Here is a 22,203-nt window from a genome sequence, read left to right as displayed (position 1 = left end):
CAGCTATTGGGTTGTTTTGACCCAGCGGTTGGGTTAAATGTTTAACCCAACCTTCTGGGTAGTAACCCAACCGCTGGGTCAAAACAGCCCAATAGCTGGGTTTGTCCCTATTTTACCCAGCACTGGGTTATATTTAACCCAGCATTTTTTAGAGTGTGGGGGGTTCTTTAAGCTTTTAAAATGAAAAGCATGTGGCTAAAAATACAACACTGATCCTGACTACTTGCTAGTGGAAAGTAGTTCTAGGGGCTAGTTCCATTACACCATTTCCTCTCTTAATCCATGACTTATTTTCCATTTTACCCGGCTGGACACTGAAAGGCTGCAGGAAAAGTGTTTGCTTTTTTGCATGCTTACAGTTTGAGGTCAGTAGTTCTGAAGATTTTTCTTATGCTCATCAAGAATGTATTTATTTGATCCAAACTACAGTAAAAACAGCAGTATGTAAAATAATTCTAAATTAAAATAACTGTTTTGAATATATTTTAAAAACTACTCTTTCCTGTGATGGCAAAACTGAATTTTCAGCAGCCATTACTCCAGTCATCAGTGTCACATGATCATTGCTTAATATTTATTTTAGTGCTGGGCAACAATTAATCGCATCCAAAATAAAAGTTTTTGTTTATATATGTGTGTGTACTGTGTATATTTATTGTGTGTGTATATATAAAGACGTGCGCATACAGTATATATTTAAAAAATATTTACATGTGTATATATGCATATAATTTATAGTATATATATATAAATATATAAACATATTTTTCTTAAATATATACATGCATGTGTATTTATATATACATAATAAATATACTCAGTACGCACACATATATTATGTACACAAAAACTTTTATTTGAGATGCAATAATCATTGCCCAGCACTAATTTATTTATGGAAGCCTTGATACGTCTTCCAGGATTCTTTAATGAATTGAATCTTCAAAAGAACAACATTCATTTGAAAGCAAAATCTTGTAGTGTGTGCATATGTCTTTTGTCTTATATAAATAGAAAATATAGTGGCTCATAACTTTTTTATACTGTGCAGGGATATTAATGACTGGATAAATAATAAAATTTTATAAGCAAAAATAATATGCTATTCATACAAGAAATACCTACTTTTCATTCAGTATTAACCTGCGAGAACGGTCTTAACCGTGTTCGTTTCAAACCTTTTATAGGTCATGCGCTTTCCGAGGACTTGTTTGTCTCGTTCCTTGAGTTTCATCAGCACTCTTGCTCTGCTGAAAGCCGAGAGCTGTTTTCTGCCTTTGTTTTCCTGCAAGCTGAACTTTGGAAATGTGGGAAGTCAAAGCTCTTACAGTGAGATTTACAAACATCAGTACATCAGCCTGTGAATATCAACAAATCTCCTTGTCAAATAGAATTATTCCTTAAAATAAAACTCACAAATGACATAATGGGAAAGGATCTTTTCCCAATCAAATTAATGACCCTCTCTGGTTATGTAACAGCAGACACAAGGGGTCGTTCATTACGGGCTTGTTGCCAAAGCATCATCCTCTGCTCAAGTCCAGCACAGTGAAGATATTGTTCAGGCTGGTTTATTTTTACACATGGAAGAGATGTCAATTAGCAACCTATTTTTATCATGACCATTCGTGTTGCATTATATTAATCATATCAGTTGTTTTTGCCATGTTGTTTTCCCCAGACAGTGGGTAGACGGACAACGATTCCTGGATGAGAGCTTTTGCAAGCCATTGAAGAATTGGTAGCTCTGTTGTTTAGTAGTTACTTTCTCTTGTATGTTGCTTCCACAAATGTTCCATTGTCAGAACTTTGAATATGGAGTTACATATGCAGGAATTCCCCATGAAGTGTTTGGATGTGGTTCAACAGACACCTTGATTCTCTCAGGCCTGGGAAAAGCATTTTCAGACTGTAATACATTCATATTATTCTTGGCTCTCACACTCATCTCATTCTGCATCTATCTTAGCGTGCATGTCTGTGTTGCAGTCTTGGAAATACGCCAGTACTGGGCCCACAGCATGTCCTGGGACAGGACAAGGGTCAGAACAAGGAGGTCACGGTGGTTCTTGGGTAAAACCAGACCAGGTTAACCTTAGGGCTTTGATCCGTCGCTCTCTAATGCCACATTCCATGCTGATCCTCGGCGTAAAAACACTTTTACTGCCATACTGTGACTGCTGATGGGCAGGCGGCCCAGTGAGGGGCCGTTACATTCCCTGCAATGTGCTGATCAGCAATATTTTCCAGGTTTGGTTAAGGCTCTGTGAAGTGTGGCCATGGTTGTTAACCCCGTGTTGCCATTTTAGGAGGAACAGGAAAGCGTGTTTTCCTGAGGCTATTGTTTTGGGTCTGTTGTTCAGCAGGATTTTATAACAGTGTAAACATAGACCAGGCTTATTTAAACACTTATTTAAAAAGATTATCAACGTTTATTGAAGGTTTGAAAGCCTTTTATCCAAAAGTTGCCTGTGAACTGAATTTTTTGCACTCCTATGCATTTAAAAGCTTTGTGGAAAAAATGTGTCATTCTGTCATTGTCGTTTTGAGTGGTGATGACTTCAAAAGAAGTCACCAATAATCATCATCATTATTATTATTTTTTTATACTTAGGTGGAAAACTTTAGTGAGTAATCACCAAACAAAGTTTGAATGGGCTCTTTTGATTTAGACACCTAGCAACCACTCGGAACACCATAGCGACTACCTAGCAACCAATCAAAACACTACCCTAACAATCACCTAGCAATGCCCTAGAATTGTGGTTCCAAATATTACACACATTTTTTTAAATAAAATGTTAAAAACAAAGTTTGGATGGGCTTGTTTGACTAAAGCAAGTAAGTAGCCACCTAGCAACCACTCAGAACACCCTAGCAACGCCCTAGCAATCACCTAGCAATAACTTAGAATTGTTGTTCCAAATATTACTCACATTTTATTAGTAAAATGTTAAACAACAAAGTTAGGATGGGCTTTTTTGACTAAAGCAAGTAAGTAGCCACCTAGCAACCACTCAGAACACCCTAGCAACGCCCTAGCAATCACGTAGCAATAACCTAGAATTGTGGTTCTGAATATTACACACATTTTCTTAATAAAATGTTAATAAATGTAGTGAGGATGGGCTTGTTTGACTGAAGCTAGTAAGTAGCCACCTAGCAGCCACTCAGAACACCCTAGCAACCAATCAGAACACCCTAGAATCACATTGCAATCACTAGAACAACCTAGCTTTTATCTAGCAATGCCATAGCAATGTGGTTGCTAATATTACACACACTTTCGACATGTAAACATCTAGTTACTGTTTTTCAGGACAAATGTCTGTCAGTTTGTGACTTAAACGGTTCCTTTTCAGATCTGAAAAATAACTTGTTTTTACAGGTATAGTAGAGCAAATCTTTCCTCGTTGTAGCTGGGGTATTTCCAGAGCACATGGTTAAATATTGCCTAATGCTGGCTGGACTAGTTGCTCACATGTGATTAAACAAGCACGCTTGATTTCAGCACAGTACTCAATAGTAGTCAGAGAAAATAAAGTCCGAACATTTGTTCGTTTAACAAGTTTGTTTTTGCAAAGTTAGCTATTATGATGCCACAATAAGTTATGCACACTTCTGAATAATTCATTCTTTTACTAATAGAGAAGTGATGCTTATTTTTTAAACAAATAGGATTTTTTTTGGAGGATTGTAGATTTGTTTGCATGTTGCTAAACTTTGTGTTTCTGTATTTGTATGTGTTTTTTAGCCTAAACCCAAGGTGAAAAGTTCATCCCTCCCCTCCTCCGTTGTCACCACGGTTGACATCGATCTCTCAGGGACTGTTTGTCAAATTGATTGCATCGCGTTGCGAGTCCTTTCACTCCCTGACCTTTTTTTTTTTGTCCGATGTTTGTTTGCTTTTTGTGCTGTCATCAGTAAGCTCTCAGAATTATGAGTGGGGGAGGAGAGCTAGAGGTCGGTCTCTAGAGGGATTGGCCCACAACCTTCCAGAATGTTCTTCTTCTACAAATGCCTCTAACATCTCCATCAAGGGTCACTTTTCCACATTTTTCTCTCTTTTTTTCTACCACTGGCTGGTTTCCCAGTGGACTGGAGGAAAGACAAGACAGACACATGGTTCTCCAATCTTTGCTCAGTTTCTCCGTGGAGTCCTTTTGTCAGTCTTGATTTTTTCCGATTCATGTCTAATATAAATCACCCCAGTCAATGGCTCATTATATCAGAGATATAACCTTCTTTGTCTCCCACTACGTCTGAAATCATCCGGTGCTCTTTTGAACTATTTGGAACATGCCAAAAGTCATGCAGTTCTTCAAAGATGAGAGACTGTGAATGGTTTAGCTTTTTGTCTGTCATTATAGGAGAAAAGTCATCTCGGCTGACCTCAAATTGCACAAGGGAACAGCCACAACACCCCACACGCCATTTTTCCTAGTGGTCTCACATTCTGACTGCCGGGCTGCAGTGTGGGAGGATGTCTGATTGATCTTCAGCTTGCTGAGAGGCCTTCTATGGAAGTTTATAGGGCTCCGAGCTATATCTTCAAATCCTTTAGGAGGAATAAAAATAGGCATAAATGAGACAATTGTATAAAGTATGTGGATATCATAGCTCAGATAATATGTTGGTAATAGATTTGCCAAGATACCAAAGTGATTTTAGTATGATCTCAGTACAGTTTGAGACATCTTTCCTATATACTGCGATTCTAAATTAGTATTGTATTCATATATCATAGCATTTAAATGGTATTTCAAAGAATACATTTACATTTAGTCATTTAGCAGACGCTTTTATCCAAAGCGACTTACAAATGAGGACAATGGAAGCAATCAAAATCAACAAAAGAGCAATGATACGCAAGTGCTATAACAAGTCTCAGTTAGCTTAACGTAGTACACGTAGCAAGGTTTTTTGTTTAATTATATAATAAATAAAAAGAAAACAGAATATAAAAAGAATAGAGCAAGCTAGTGTTAGAGGCCTTTTTTGCTTTTGTTAATTGTATAATAAATAAAAAGAATAGAGAAGCTAGTGTTAGTTTTGTAATGTAAACAAGCAGTTAGTTAATGAATGGAGTGCAAGTCTAAAAGGGGCAAGTTTTTTTTTTAAAGAATAGAATTAGAATAGAGATTGCTAGAGTTAGAGGGACAAATAAAGATGGAAGAGATTTGTTTTTAGCCGATTCTTGAAGACGGCTAAGGATTGAGTTGGGCAGGTCATTCCACCAGGAGGGAACAGTTAATTTAAAAGTCTGTGAAAGTGATTTGAATATTATTATATTATATGATATTATTATATTATATTATGAATACCATAGTATTTTCATACCCTAAGGAGCTATTTTTACTTAATTTGAACATTAAAAATGACATGTTGTTATATTTAGTTGAATAATAATTGGGCTCAGTAAGATTTTTTGAAAGAAATTAATACTTTTATTTAGCAAGGAAAGGATGCATTAAATTAACCAAAAGTGACAGAATTTTTTTAACATTATAATGTATTTTCTATTTAAAATAAATGCTGTTTTTTTTTACTCTTTCTAGATCATTCAACACTGATGATAACAATAAATGTTTTTTGAGCAGCAAATCATCTTATTTGAATGATTTCTGAAGCATCGTGTGACTCTGAAGACTGTAAACGTTAAGTAATGATGGTGAAAATTGCTTTGCCATCGTAGGAATAAATTACTTGTTAAAATATATTAACACAGAAAATAAGTACAACATTTTATTACATGTAATATTTCACAGTATTACTGTTTTACTGATTGCTCAAATAATGCAGCCTTTAGTGTGCTTAAGAAACTCCTTTAAAAAAAAAAACGTACAGACCCCAAACTTTTGAACAGTAGTGTAAATAAAACACATATGTTACCTGATAAAATATTTTTCACAGTGACTCCAAAACATGGAATTATCGTGGTACAAGACCAAATACTGTGAATGCTAATATTTCCCTCTACTTCTGAGAAGGAAAAGCAGGTATTGCAATTAACCTAGAAACTGAAACATAGAACTCTAGCTAGATATCTCTGTGAAAGGGTTAGGACTGTGTTTGTGCTGTAAATAAGGTTTGAGATAGCAGACAGAAGGCCATGAGGAAAGCCGTTATCATGTTTTGACGGGAAAGAGAGACATCTTCTGTCCTGAACACCTCCTGCTGAGAATATCTTATCCACCCTTTTCCCCTGTAGGTCCTTTTGTCCCTTTCTCTCATGATCTGTATGATAGCCGCATTTAGCTTTGTCTTTGTACAGTCTGACCCTGAATGCTGAACTCGAAATGGAGCCTCTGTGATAGAAGCCGTTTCCTGGAACTTGTATTATTAGCTACTTTAAATGGGTTTAAACTTGCTGTGTTTAAACTGAATTATTTAATATCCCGTAAAAAATATGTAAACTATTTTTGAAGGGTTTCACTTGAAGCTGAAGTAATAGCTAGCCCTCATGAAGAAGAAAACAGAAAGTCTGTATTAATGAAAAGTGCTCGCTTAGGCTTGTTTGACTTTTACTATTTTTAGAGATTTGAATAACCTAACTCTAACTTATTAAACTTTGATGCCTCAAATTACTTTTCTAAGATTTACTTCATCACCTACTACACGATAAACAGACTTAACATTGATTGAAGGAGCAAATGAAACCATCTCACATTTCATTCAGGCATTTTGTAAAGATCTGCTGTTAGTCATATTTGTCCGTTCTGAGCACATTATTCAATATCAGCTGGTCAACGGTGCTATTTACAGTCAGAAAAGTCCTGAGAAAGAGCGAAACGGCCAGAATAGATTCACGCTGTGACTCTTTGTGGGAATTTTATGCTCTGTTGTTGGCACAATCGCACGTAGGTGCTTTGAACACCATTCACAAAGGAGAAAGCCAAACAAAGCCAGAAAATAGTTTTTATAGGCAATCCGATTTAATTAGGCTGCATTTGATGATTTTCCATTAGCTCTAATACAACTTTTAAAAGTCAAACAGGCCTTTTAAATGTTTCAAACTGTTGTTTCGGTGTGTTTTTTTGTTAAACACGTTCTGTGTGAGGATCAGCAAAGTGTATTGACATTATAATAGTTTAGATAAGCATGTATGCTGACACATTACAGTAGAATCTAAAGGAAGATTGTCCAGGACACATTACTGTGATCCTGCAGAGCCGGTTTGACTCATAAATGACTGATGTTTGTTGGCGGACTCACTGATTGGGTTATTTCTTCTCACAGATCGCACAGAAATATGACCTACAGAAGGAGGAGGAGCTTCGATTCTGGATCGAGGAGGTGACTGGAATGCCGATCGGAGACCACTTTCAGAAAGGGCTCAAGGATGGCGTCATACTGTGCGAGTAAGTTGGTAAACATAAACATAACTTGGCCATGTGGGCAAGGTTTCCCTGCTGAAAACAAAAACCGTTTTAACCAGCCTAAGCTAGTTTGCTGGCCTTAGAGTTTCTCCCAGGCTGGTCTGTTGGTCGGTTTTGGGAACATTTCAGCTGGTCAGACTGGGAGACCACTTGTCTGACCAGCTAAACCAGCTAAACACTATTTATGGCACTATTAAAGCTTGTTTGAGCATCCTGGCCATACATAATGACACTGGCTCAACCAATGGCATACATTTGGGCCAAGACTATCTGTTTGGGTGACCAGTGGCAGAAAACCTGTATGAAAACAATCATTATTTTGGCAATTCCATTGGGCGATGCTAGTAGAATCGAAATTACTTACTTTACACCTTTATTGTGCCCATAGAAGATGCTTGCAAAAAGAAATGAATTGAAATCATTCATTGTTTTTATTCTTTTCAGATTGATAAACAAGCTTCAGCCTGGATCGATAAAGAAAATAAACCATTCACAGTTAAACTGGCATAAGGTAAATATCTCAGAGGCTCCTACGGGCTTTTTTTAATCCAGATTAGCCCGTTTGAGAAGTAAGAAGCACTTTCCTTTCAAAGTGACTTACAATACAGCATACAAAATCACATTGTTGGCAAATACTAGGACAGGCAGAAGCTACTAACAACTGCAGATACATCTTTAGTATATAAAAACTCTAGTATCAGAGCTCTTTACATGCTGTAAGAATAAATGGACCCATTCATGCACTCTTTGACTCATCAACCAAAACTAACTCTTTTATCTGAAAATGAGGTAACCAATGATGTTATGGAGAAACATACCCTTACTGTTGCCATTGTACCTTCAGCTAGAGAACCTTGGGAATTTCATCAAAGCCATTCTAGCCTACGGGCTGAAGCCCAATGACATCTATGAAGCCAATGACCTCTTCGAAAACGGGAACATGACGCAAGTCCAGACCACACTTCTCGCTCTGGCCAGTATGGTACGTCTTCAAGTCCTTACGTTCTGCTCAACCTGAGTCTTACATTGGGTCTTATTGGTAAAAAGTAAAAAGAGATTTAAAGAAATATTAAAAATAAAGGATTTCCTTGAGTAAATGTTGACATCTGGTTGATAGGTTCCATTTAAAAAAAATTTATTTAAAATATTATTGACAGCCTAAATTTTGCAACTATAAAATGTTTATTTCTTTTTCAACAGGCAAAGACCAAAGGCATGGAAACGAACATTGACATTGGTGTGAAATATGCAGACAAGCAGCAGAGACAGTTTGATGAAGAGAAGATGAAGGCTGGCCAGTGTGTCATCGGACTTCAGGTTATAGACACTATTCCCGGAACTTCTTGAATGTTTCTGCATGAATGGGTTTAAAGGAAGCCTAATCATTGAGAATTGGTCGTTCAGCTGATCCTTTTACCAGAATGGTACTCAAGGATCATTCATTGTGAGGTTTGAACCTACAACATTTCGGTTACAAGTCCAGATTAGAAACAGCAACTCAACCAATATCAGTGCAGACATGCTTCTGGGAATGGTTTCTACAGATAAAGGTTGATTGCAGGACCAGATTGATTGGAGAAAATTCAAGGTAGATCATCTCCAGGGGTGTTTTAACCCACTTTTGTTTCTGACTTTTGTTTCAGATGGGAACCAACAAATGCGCAAGCCAGGCTGGTATGACCGCCTACGGGACCAGGAGACACCTTTACGACCCCAAGACACAGACAGAGAAACCCTATGACCAGACCACCATCAGTCTGCAAATGGGCACCAACAAAGGAGCTAGCCAGGTATACCCAAACACAGACATGTATCAACAATATATCAGACAAAAATGATCAAAAATGACACATTTACTATGTGTCTGTCTCCAGGCTGGCATGTCTGCCCCAGGAACCAGGAGGGACATCTATGACCAGAAGGCAGCTCTGCAACCATTGGACAACTCCACCATCTCATTGCAAATGGGAACCAATAAGGTAGCCTCTCAGAAGGGCATGAGCGTGTACGGCTTGGGACGGCAAGTTTACGACCCCAAGTATTGCGCCACCCCTACAGAGCCCATGATTCATGCCAACGGCAGCCAAGGCACGGGAACGAATGGCTCAGAAATCAGCGATAGTGACTATCAGGCAGAATATCAAGAGGAAGGGTACCAGGGCGAATACCACGACGAGTACAGAGGGCACTACAACGACCAGGGCATCGACTACTAGAGAACGCTGCTGCGCTGTTAGTCAAAGCAGTATTAACATGATGTATATCAACAGAGCAAGTCTTTTGCTATGCCTTTTGCTTCTCACAGTTACCCCTTCCCTCCCAGCGCATGTGTTTGGGTAAACAATCGTGAGTGGTGATATCTCAAATCTGCCATCTTAACAATGGTGAAATTGATCTTTTATAATTTCTTTTATAAAGTGTTTTTTATGAAGTACGGAGAACTGTAAAGATAATTTTCTAGTTTTGCAGTACGATTCTTTGTTTTACACCCTAGGCCTTGTGTTTTGAGTTTATTTTGGCCTTGCATCTCGGAGCGAAACGTTATCGCTAGTTTTAAAGCTCATCCGCCATTGAAATCCCGCTCTGCTCCAACTGCTATGGACTGAAAGCCTTCCCGAAGACATTCCTTCCTAAGTCATTCCATTTGAAGTCATTCCGTTTAGAATTCCAAATGCCTGGTATTATTACAAGCTTACAAATGTTAGCGTTTTAAAGATTAGCTGACTGGACGACCAAAAAAATTCCGCTATTGCTTAGTTTTTTGTGCCATAATATTGGAAAATCTTTCCCATTGTATTTATTGCCCTGCTTTTCATTATAGATCCTCTGTCATATGGTTCTTTTATGAATAAATTCTATGTTATAAATAAAATATTAAATGTCTACTATTATTTTGACCATTATTGCCTTTAAATTTAAATATAGCTGCTCGGTTATCTATAAATTCTAACTGATTTCAGTGTTATTAGGATTGAATAACACATTTTCTCCTTTTTCCTTGTAGTCAGACTGGTTCTCTGCTGTTTTCCTGGTGAGGTGTGGTTTCTGCAATGGCCCTGATTTTGTTATTTGGTTTTTTGCTCTTGTATTTTTTATGAGGGTGAATTGAAGTGGCACAGGGCCTCAGATGTGCGCTGACTCTGCCCAAGTATCACAGCACAGCCATAAATCTTGTGTTTTTTTGAGGCTACCCTCAGAGGCGTTTGGAAGCTTCTCCTTGTGTCGATAGCCCAGAGTTTCTGGAAACAGTTATATAACCACAAAAAGCAGCGAAAACCAGAATCTAAAGTAGAGCAAGTCAGTGTTTGTGCACCAGTTCATAGAACTACTGCATTTTGTGCATATGTATATGTATGGGTTTTTTAATGAGTTACTGAAAAGCACTTGTTTGTGTCCTGGGAAATGAAAAAAATCATGCTCTGCATCTTTTCATCCTAAACCTTCAATTAAGTCAATGAAATGAACTTGATGACTTTACAGTTCAGCCGACGTCCATGGAGGGATTTGGAACGAGTTGCACACCACTGAATTGAATTACGCTTCCCATGACGTGACCTTTCTGCATTCTTATTGGCCGCAGTGTCAACCAAAACGCGATGGAATGGTAAAAGTGTGATTGGGCTTATGATGGAACATTCCAGACGTATTGGACCAGTTTAAGTTGGGTTGAGGCTGCAGACTTGAATCGAGAGCAGAAGAGCATTTATACGTGCAGCAAATAACATGTTAGAGTTGCGTGTTGCATTCTGGGTCATTCCGAAATATGTAATGTAATGCCACATGGCAAAACATTATTCTGTTTCCATAGTGATTTGACGGCCAATAATATGTGACCCTGGACCACAAAACCAGTCTTAAGTCGCTTGGGTATATTTTTAGCAATAGCCAAAAAAACATTGTATGGGTCAAAATTATCAAATTTTTTTTTTTACGCCAAAAATCATTAGGATATTAAGTAAAGATCATGTATGTTCCATGAAGATATTTTGTAAATTTCCTACCATAAATATATCAAAACGTAATTTTTGATTAGTAATATGCATTGCATTTTGATATTTTTGCAACCTCAGATTCCATATTTTCAAATAGCTGTATCTCGGCCAAACATTGTCCTATCCTAAGAAACCATACATCAATGGAAATCTTATTTATTCAGCTTTCAGATGATGCATAAATCTCAATTTCGAGAAATTTACCCTTATGACTGGTTTTGTGGTCCAGGGTCATGTGTAAGAATTCTCTTCAATGCGTAGTCACTCCAGTGGTTGCAGTCGTAAATGAAGAACCGAGAGTCTACTAATTTAAGTAACGTGTTAGTTCTTAATCTGGGTGTCAGTGAACTCAGTTGAACTGCTATTGTGTAAGTAAGTGGGTCCACATATGAGGGGAGGACCACATAAAACTATACCCATGCGTACAGGACAGTGACCAAACAGCCAATCGGCTTCATGAGAAAGTAATGGCATTCACTCAAGTGCTGCCCCCTGCCCCTCCCGACTGTGTTACTCCGGGATAATCAGCGCTTTGTGCTGGCTGCGGAATCCGGGACAAAAACGCAAGACTCAATTAGAGAGAAGGTCCGAAAAAGACTGTTACCGCAGCAACCACAGAAAGCCTTTAAAGGCAGACGGTAACTCAACCGGTGTTGCAGCTTTTGTATGCTGCGTCACACTGCTAACTGTGCCACCCTGGTGCCAGTTTAGGGGCCCGGGGCCAAAACCATGTGCAGTCTATGCCAGAGCTTTAGAGAGGGTCATGAGGTAGTTAATGGTGTTTGCCAAGGCAAGCATATTACTGCTCATAGAAACCCATAACACTAAGTATTTAACTTCAGCATGTAATTCCTCCTGCACTGTTTGTGCTACGGACATAAATTATGCCTCAAATCATGCAGGATGTTGTCGAAAGGTGTGCAAATACGTTTCTTCACTGACAGATGTTAAAATAAACAAAAAAAAATACCACGGATTTACACTAAAGGAGGGACCCGAACCAACCTGGCAACCTACCAGAAATACCAAAAACCATTCAGACTGTCAGCCCCCCAGAACACATTAGAAACCACATAGCAACATACTAAAAGGCCATATACACACCTTTTATGCTTAATCATGTTCTGTAAACAAACAAATCCAAATGCGTACCTTTAAAATAAGACACATACTAAAATATAGCGACCTTCACGTGCCTTTTTATTAATTTCAGAAACTGGATTCATTATCAGCTGAGAACAAAAAAACAAGACCAAAGACGATTAAATAAATGCTTATAATACGAGGACATGGCAACCCGTCAAGAACGTGCCCTGAAAAGCAGACTTCCAAACACTAACAAAACACCACGGTTCTGTTGACGATGGTTTACTTAAAATCACGGAATATAACGATTCTTTGGTCGCTGTATTAGGCTATTACTTTGGTCAAAAATAACCGATACCAAACGCGCAAGACTGCATGGTGTCAGCTGAGGGGATTGCGGTTGTCACTTTTGAAATTTTACAGTAACCTATATGTACGTGGCAAAAAAACAAAAAAACATTCAGAGCAATTTAGCAACGCACTACAGCCATTTAGAACACCTTAGCAACGCCCTGACAACTGCAGAACAACTAACTAAAACCCACCCATACTCAAAACACAAGCATTGTATCAGCAAGTGTTGCAAAAATACAGTTTCTGATTATAGAAGCCACCAAAAGTGATGCAAGATATGAGCTTTGCTGAAGCTTATGCTTCACAGAGATAAAAGTAGCTCCCAGAAAAGAAATAGGCTATAATAAAGGTGGTCAGCTGTGTAGAGGCAAGCTGTGGTCCTAAAAACAATAAAGAATAAAAGATGTGTTGAAACAGCCTGGAGTTCATTAGCAGATCAGCCCGGTTCCTCAGGCTGAGCCTCGCTGCAACCCGCCTGGAATGAACAGAGGGGGGAGAGGATGAAGAACAAAGATATACTGATCCACAGACAAACACGCTCTGAGGAATTGTGACTGCTGATCACCATGAATTCATTCCTCGCTGTGGAGAAAACAGGCCTGGTGAAAGATCAGTGAGAATATGTGGGTGAAGATTATTTGTTTGACTCTCCAGCCCAATATGAAATGTGTTCAAGCAAAAAAAGCTGAACAAGCTGCCCGTTTTCCGAAAATCTGGCTGCGTTTGCTTTATAGGAATGCATTATATACATATAGGATTGCCTCAGTTTTCTTTTAACCAAACCATTTCATCAATTTAAATGTATATTTCGCATTATTACAATCATTATTGTAGGTGAAAGATTGAGAAGTGGGCTTTAATGAGAACCACAGATGGTTTATAGCTGCTTTCCCAGTTTAAATTTCCCTGGATACAAGCTGAAACCATGTGTCCGTGACATCTGAGACTTCCTCACATGCCTGTGGATATTTTTTTTAGCTCACATTCCCTGGCCGCTCAGAGTCTCTGAATTTCAGAACGAGGAGTTCAGTATTGATTCTTCTCCTTTCAAATGCTACCAAGTGGCCTCTAGCCATCTCCATTTATCCCCCAGATACTCAACTCTGAAAGGGATGGATCTTTTCTCGACGGAGAGGAGGAAAACCGTGCTGCATGTTGAAATGCCAAAGGTTTTCTTTATTAATTAAAAGGAGTTTCTGTTATAGTACCTCCCGTTAATCTAAAACAGCTGGATTTGAGTTGGGAATCATATGTTATCTTCAGAAGGCCCAAAGTAACTTACTGAGGCCCAGACAAAGGCACATTTACGGCAAGGTGAGCGCGTTTCTGGTTTCTGGACTACCTGTAAACTATGCCACATATTTTATGACATAAGCTTCTGAACAATACAGGCCACATTTCTCCAGCATGATGTGAACCCTCTCATATTTAGTCAGCTTATAAAAAGAAGGTAAGACTTCCTCTGTTTTACAACCAATTAGTTACTAGTTTGTTCTATTTACAGGCGGAAAACAGCAACAGGCCTGAATTATTATCGTCCCAGACTTCATCAGGGGCCACACAGTGGAAACCACACATGGGAAATATTACCCATTCATAAAAGACTTCTAAATAAGTATTTAATATTAAATATATAAATATTTATAGAAACTTATTTTCAGAACAGAATTTAAAAAAAGCTAATTGCGCCTATATATCTCACAAGTCCGATAACAAAAAATTCTGAATTGCGAGATAGCAGAACTGTTAAATTCAGAATTGCAAGATACAAACTCACAAATCTAAGAAAAAAGAATTATAAGATATAAACCAGTCATTTCAAGAAAAAAATAGTCACAATTACGGTTATTTTTTTTTTTCCATAGCAAAAACAAGTTTGACTTTTTCTTTGCTATTTCGAGTTTATATCTCATAATTCTGCCTTTTCTTCTCAATATAGCGAGTTCTACCCTTTTCAGAGAGACGGAATTGCAAACTTATACAAAATAAATAAATTGTGAGATATACTATAAACTCAGAATTTAAAAGAAAATGTAAAAAAAAGTAAGACTTTTATTTAAATAATAATATTTTTTTAATTCCATGGCAGAAATAAGCTTCCATAGATATTTAATAAAATATCTTTGTCAACATGAAATCTAAATTGCCGCTATTTACTTTCTAAACACACTTTACTGAACATATTACTAACTAACCAACTAACTGTGTGAATAATTAAAAAAAGAAGACTTTATTGATGCTGACGTCTGAGTAAACTAGTGGTTAATGTTCATTTTAAAGATCTCCTTATTAAGAAGCATTTTTCATCGAAGGCCTAAATGGTTCTTCAGAGATTAAAAATACTCTTGACTTTATTTTAAATCAGCATATTGGTTGTTGCGTTCTTTAAAATTCCAGCACATAGACTGTTTTTCTAAAGACCTGGACTGTAAAAATTCTTTGTAGAACTTAAAAAACTTTGTAGTTTTTGGTTCTATTAGGAACCTTAAGAGTTTAGATGTAATGCATTGGTGGATGTCATCTGAAAGCAATGGAAGCACATTTGCAGATGCATTAACTTTAGATTTACAACAACAGCAACACAGGCATTTACAGCCCCGGGGATTATGACATGCTCTCGATTTCTATAAAAGTGCTGCAAGTTGAATCGCCAACCAGTGAGGAATGTCCTCGCACGTCGAGAGGGAAGAGTAGCACACATGTGAACAAAATCTGAGACAAAGTGGTAGAAAAGAAAATAGGCGCTCACTTTGGCAGTGAATCCACTGGAAGAAAAACAGACCTTCCTACTGTACCTTTTTTTTTTGGTGGCTGGCTGGCATCTTGCCACAAAGTCCAGTCTGTTGCATGAGCCATTTTGAACGGCTTTGTTAAAGAGGAATTCAGCCGAAGAGCCCAGACCTCACTGGTCTAAGTAATGCAAAGGTTCTGGAACATGACATAACCTGGCTATGAATGCATAAACCACTGCTCTTATTCTCTCTCGCTCACACACACACACACACACACACACACACACATCAGTATTTTTTCGGACTGCTGGACTGAGGTGGAGTTGATCCAAACAGAGGGTTGTCTGTAACTCTGAGCCTGTTTTCCTTTAAGGGAGGAATGTTCCTCTGGTCAAACAATCAAGTTTTTGCTTAGGTTGTCGTGAATGGACAGAACTAGTTTTGATTAGTTAGTGGTTCTTTTTTTTTCAAATACTATGTATTCGTAATGAATTTATATAGTCATACATACATTTAATCTTATTTTAAATATCTAAACCAATGCAAATAGTCCCACTGGTGTCAGTCAATAATATGTCGACTGATAAGTACAGTATACGATGCTTGATTGATTTTTCGCCAATGGCCAGAGCATTTCTTTATCCCCCATCGGATCTACTCTGATTTCGCCATTTCAGCCATATTGGCATCATGACACAGTGGGTTTTGCTGTAGCCTACGTCTAAAGTTGGTAAAATTATCTGCCGTGTATTATATATGTATTATATATATAAATCTAGTCAGGCCTGTTTCATTGTTCCTGTATGTGTTAGTTAAGTTAGCCCGCTGTCTGTTTCCTCAGGAAGAGGCTCGGAGGATGGATTCCTTTCCTCATGGAGCCTGATGAAGTGGAGGGTGGAGTGTGACACAGATGGAGGAAAATCATGTCACTGTGGTGATGGATTTAATTTACACAGCATTTGGCGTTTGGGAAGTGAATGATCTGGAACCATGTTGGGTAGTTAGAGTCAATGCTAAAATTAAAGGTACTTTATTAATCTGATTACTGTAATTACTAAAGACGTCTCGTTTGGGATGTGGGAAGTGAGAACTCTGTATCAAATCTGTGCTTGTATTGTTCCTGTTCAAAATCACCATCACGCCACTAGGGGTGAACTATGTAGACTGACTGCTCTCTGGTGGGGAGTAGAAGAAATTGCATTTTCATAATTTGTAAAAAATTATGTATGGGTGTCATGAATCATACTTTGTCCTGCCCTTAAACTGCCAATAAGGTTTGGCACCTGCCTGTGGACCACAGGCTGTGGTCCTGTGATATAGGAACATTTGTGGTGCGAATTTAGCATGCGTTTTTGGAAAATACTGCCAAATGTGACGAAAGAGCTGTTCTAGTGCCCTAATTTATTCACCACAGGGGGGGTCAACATTTGAACAGCCCACCTGTTTGTTCGGTCAATATAATGTAAACTTTGTGTGTAGGCTATAATACCAAACATCAGGTTAAATCATAATCCAAGTTTCTGAAAAGTAGCTTTAAAAGTTTCAGTTGTCTAGAGTGGCCTGGTGTGGGTTGGAAAATAACTAGGGCTTTTTAAAATCACCAAATATAACAAAATGATTTTTTTATGACTCTAAAATAAATACACATATTGTAAAACTTTAAAAGAAACGTTCATTTCTGGTACCGGGACTGCTTAATATAATTTTACTTTAGGTGAAAGCATGGATCAGCCCCTTTTACCTGTTATCCAGCATATTCACGAATGGGGGACAAAATAGAAAAATATATCCTAAAAATATCAGAATAATGAGAATGGCGATTAGAGAAGAGTAGCCTACTGATGGATGGTGCTTCATTAAATAGTTTGCCATGTAGTTGGAGTGCAGTGGTGTGTGGTTCTGACCTATCTTTAGTTCTGCGGGACAAAAATAGCTCAAATTTTTCCAGATGATCATCTAAATCTGTCTTCCTAATGGCACTTACAAAAAAAAATGACCACGGGGAACATTTATATATGGGGGTGAATGAGGTAATCATTCTGTTTCAATGATTACCATGGTAATACTATCACTACACATGTAAATGAAAAATAGTTTGTAAATAAACTAAGTAATGTTTTAATACTCTTATTAAAATGTCAGTGCTAATTAGCTACATTTACGAACAACAAAAATCAATGAGAGGTCTTCACGAGTGTCATGAACGAATAGGTTGTGTCTAATGAATCATTTAGGTGAGCGAATTGTTCTCGACTCTTAAAGGGATAGTTTACCCAAAAATGACATAACATAACAATTTGTTCAACAATTCTTCTCCCCGAGGTACCTCTTCTGCCATTTTGGAAAGTATGTGACGCATGTGCGCTTTCCCCAGAACATAGAATTGTTGAATAAATTATGTTATTTTTGTTTTCTTTGCACACAAAAAGTATTCTGGACTCATAGCTTCACATAATTGAAGTTGAGCCACTGATGTCACATGGACTGTTTTACCGATGTCCTTGCTATGTTTCTGGGACTGGGAACATTACAGTTGCATTGCTGTCAATGCAGGGTCAGAGAGCTCTTAGGTTTCATCAAAAATATCTTAATTTGTGTTCGGAACATGAACAAAGGTCTCACGGGTTTGGAACGACATGAGGGTGAGTAATTAATGACAGAATTTTCATTTTGGGGTGAACTAACCCTTTAACTTTTTCGTTCACTAACCGTTCACACCGCCGCCGTCGAGAGCGTCAAAGTGGCCGGAAGTCATTCATTTTCAATGTGAGCCGGCGTCGAAGGCACTTGACTGTTTTCCTGACTCAAGAGCCAATAGCATTTGAGTGCGGACTGTAGAGAGCATCTCATTGGTTGGATATACTAAACGAATACGCCCCTTCATTGTACCAGTAGATGTTGTAAAGGAGACTTCAGAGACACCGAAGGAAACATGTCGTTCGTAAAGAGCACAATTATTATATAAATATACATAATTTACTAGAATGAACTATATTCTCATTCAAGAAGAGAAAGAGGATGAAGAAATAATGAATGTGTACAAATGACAAATGACATCGATGAAACTCGGCAGCGGTCAAATGGAGGAACGTTTTTCTTTGCAGGGAAAAGGCGTATTACATTTCCTGACGACTCGTTTTTTGAACGAATCAGTTGAGAGAATGATTCAGTCACTCGCTTTTTTGCCACCTAACGTTATCCTGGGGTAAGGATAGCCTGCAGAAACGGCCCCTGAATGAATCTTGTTAGTGAATGAATTTAAAAGACTCGACTCGCTGATGAATCAAAATTCTCACCACGAGATGACATTATCGGTGTGTGAATATCTCTTTAAGAATGACGCTGAAATTGGATCCTCTCGTTCCCTTACCTCCACCACCACATACAGCCATCATCAACACATCAGTTTCACATCATCATCCTCAATATGCTCTCACCGACACGCGTTTATAAAACCCACACGCATCGGAGATTGAGATTACTGTAAGGACCACCCGTTTCTCCGTTTGATATGAAATCGTGCATTTCATATCGCCGTGGAGAGAGGAAAATCATGCATGTGTCTAATTGACGAAAAACAAGGATTTTTTTATCAGCCCATATGTTTTCAGATACCATGCACAACTAGCCAACAGACACCATTGATGATCGATAAGAGGTAAGCATATGGTTAACGCATGTATTTTGTTATATTAAGCAATATTTTAATGCACAAGCGTTGTGTTTTCAGCCAGCATTGCGGTGTGATTTGGCCTAAAGAAAGCAGCAGGCATGTTGGTAACAACACGAGTCGATTTCCGTCCATCGCAATGTTTTTACATAGCTTTAGTAGAGATGTGATTCAGGATTTGTGTTAACAGGCTGTCAGTGCTGAATTGCGATCTTTGATGTATATTTGGCACGCATCTTCATAAAATGCTCATCTAAGCACAAATGTACATATAGATGTGTGCATTTGTTACACAAGCAATGCGGTTCAATGCAGCACACCAGCTGGAGTTAAATGATCGAGTTTATTGACAAACGTAGGCTACAATATCATCTAAAAGCCAAAACCTGAGTTTAATATTTGAATATCCATATTCATGTGTGCGAGTCTACGCTGAAGATACATGTCAGTATGAAGGGAAACATTTGTTCAGGTTTGCGAATAGAAAACATTTATTTTCTCTGTATTTAATGGAAATGCTAAATGCAGAGTTTTTGAACGTATTCGACATTTTTCATTTAAAAAAAAATAGTTTCTGACTTCTGAAAACTACTTTTCTGCTGAGGTCTTTTATTCTGCTCTTCATTATTTTGGTTTACTTTCAGTTTTGAGAGCTGTAATGTGTGTACAGTATATACAGATACCAAATGAAAATGATTTCTTTATTTTTTTTTCTTTTATTCCATATATTGCTCTCTGGTTGTCTGATGTTCGCTTTACTTTACTTCCTGTATTATTGTTTGATTGATGTTATCCTCACATTTCTGATGTTTATTGTAAAGTGTCCTTGAGCTCTGGAAAGGCGCTATATAAATAAAACGTATTATTTATTATTTATAAATCTAGTTTAAAACGTGTCATGTTCTTAGAAATGTAATATTTGTAGTCATGTTTTGTTTTGGAAAACGTTGATGATATTTTCGAAAAAAGGTTTGATTTGATTGGCTCTTAAATGTCAGGTGGTACAAATCAAGCAATGTCAAAATTTCCTTTTTTGACTAAAACAAAAACAAAAACAAATTTGTAATTAATAGATCTGCACTCCATTAATCCATTTAATGAAAGTACAATGGCATTGACATCAGATACCATGGTATCTGCCACAAAGCATATAGGTCTATATTTTATAGTGTATATACGTCTATTAAATTTAACAATTTTCTTTTTTTTTTTTTTTTAAGTTAAGGCCTGGAAACCAGAATCACACTTGTTCATCTGTGAAAACTGCTGAACTTCCTGTTACCATTGCTTTATGACCTCTTTGGATGCCTGCCCTTCACAACCAGCATGAACCCGTATAGGAACTTTAAATACACCCACCCTCACCCCTCCTCTATGTGTGCATGTTGCTTATTGCTACATAAAGAACATCTAAATTTAGTGACCGCATGTTTTTTGACTCCTATCGCCCCATGAGGAGATGTGCTGATGTTCACAGTCTGTTAGTTTAGCTGTTTGACCACGTTCTGAAATAATGTTGACAATGTTGTCAATTGTTTATGACCGCTTTAATGCTTTTTATGCATTCAACAGATAAGTTTGCAGATTTTCAACCAGCTTTATTACAGTGTATTTCTCCGTGTTAATTGTAGTAGTGGTCGACTGATATGAATTTTGTGATGGCTGATATAAAGTTGACATTTATTATATTACACCTTTTAATTTAAATAGCATGCATACCAATTGCTACAATTAAATTGAATTTATTTTACGTTTTTACTAAATTAGAAAATTAATTGTAAAATATTGTAACTTGATAAAAAATGCTTTTAGCAACTTCTTGGTTCTGTAATCCAATTATTTTTCACAAATAAAGAAATAGTAAAAAAAAAAACATTAATAAAAAGGAAGTAAACACTAACAGTGCATTTGGTAATCTGGTAAGTTTTTGCACACTTGGAATAATTTTCTTAAAGACCATGCAATGCTAATTTTACATTCAGTACACAGTGACATATGTCATAAATGGAAGTAAATGGATATAGCACAGTATAGTTTGTAATCAATGATTTAAAGATTATGCTCACATCTGCAATCACGTGCTGGATTTCTTAATAGCACTGTCAAAATAAAAGCTGCTTCTGACGCTTATCAGCCAAACAGAACAACTTCTCGGCCGATGATGAAAATGCAAAATATTGGTCAATTAATATATAGGCCTTGGCGATATATCAGTATACCACTAGTTTCCTGCACCATGATTCCTGTTTATTTGTCAGCAAAAATCTGCTGGATGATGCAAAATGCATTATTTTGCGTCATCCGGAAATGTTTGGACAGCTTCAGGGCTTTTCTTTCTCTGTTTTGTCTAGTCATGTAGCAGCAATTAAAAAAATTATTTTGTGTTTCTAGTGCATAGACACAGCCAAGTTTTATTAAAAGCCTGTCTTGCCAGCGGTGAATTCCCTCTTTAATTGTTCCAACTAACCCAACGTAGACACTTTGGCTGAACCAGTGGCATTTTGGGATGGAACCACTTTTTTGTCCAGTCATTGGGAGACTAGTGTTGGGAAGCCTACAGTTTGTTCCCACTAGTGGTGCAGAAATGGCACACTTCACCTTTTGGGATGTTGGAATGTCCTTATTTAGGGAGGTGGGATTGGCTATTGTTTGTTGTAGCTAGACTTGTGCCGGTATTCGGTAATGCGATATATCACGGTAATGAATATGCACGATATTGTTATCGTGGGCACTTCTAAATACCGTGAATAATTATATATTACAAATTATTCAGAATTTTGAATGCATTTTAAAAATACTTTTCCCATAAACTGGTCAAAATGCACAACACCGCCGTATGCTGCATGAAAGATGCGTGCGCACTCTGACCTAAACAAGCACGGACGAGAAGCGCATGGCGGAACATGTAAGAGACGCTCTGGATGAAAGCGCACTTTCACTCTCTGACAGCAGATGGCGCTAAACTGCAGAAATAATAATAATAATAATAA

At 37.6% G+C, this 22,203-nt stretch overlaps 2 protein-coding genes across 3 annotated transcripts in view; both read left to right on the top strand.

The window, feature by feature from the left end:
• Nucleotides 1-10,230, top strand: part of LOC107739018 (calponin-3-like) — a 22,420-nt gene extending 12,190 nt beyond the window's left edge. Inside the window, exons 2-7 of one of the 2 annotated variants that reach the window (XM_016550981.1) lie at nt 7,240-7,361; nt 7,824-7,890; nt 8,224-8,361; nt 8,580-8,696; nt 9,023-9,169; nt 9,254-10,230. In XM_016550981.1, coding sequence (XP_016406467.1) covers nt 7,240-7,361; nt 7,824-7,890; nt 8,224-8,361; nt 8,580-8,696; nt 9,023-9,169; nt 9,254-9,595 — 933 coding nt within the window. In that variant the 3' untranslated portion in view covers nt 9,596-10,230. The remainder of the gene's footprint in view (nt 1-7,239; nt 7,362-7,823; nt 7,891-8,223; nt 8,362-8,579; nt 8,697-9,022; nt 9,170-9,253) is intronic. The other variant, XM_016550980.1, reaches the window with a different exon arrangement.
• An 8,684-nt stretch (nt 10,231-18,914) lies between these two features.
• LOC107739017 (transmembrane protein 56-B-like) overlaps nt 18,915-22,203 on the top strand; it is a 21,121-nt gene continuing 17,832 nt past the window's right edge. The window contains exon 1 of the mRNA XM_016550979.1: nt 18,915-19,201. The gene's annotated coding sequence lies outside the window, so the exon portion shown is untranslated. The remainder of the gene's footprint in view (nt 19,202-22,203) is intronic.

The sequence above is a fragment of the Sinocyclocheilus rhinocerous genome, unplaced genomic scaffold (assembly GCF_001515625.1).
Source record: "Sinocyclocheilus rhinocerous isolate Xijiao unplaced genomic scaffold, SAMN03320098_v1.1 scaffold1697, whole genome shotgun sequence".
In the NCBI taxonomy this organism is placed as follows: Eukaryota; Metazoa; Chordata; class Actinopteri; order Cypriniformes; family Cyprinidae; genus Sinocyclocheilus; species Sinocyclocheilus rhinocerous.
Note: the sequence above shows the minus strand (reverse complement) of the source record. Positions and strands in the feature narration are given on the sequence as shown.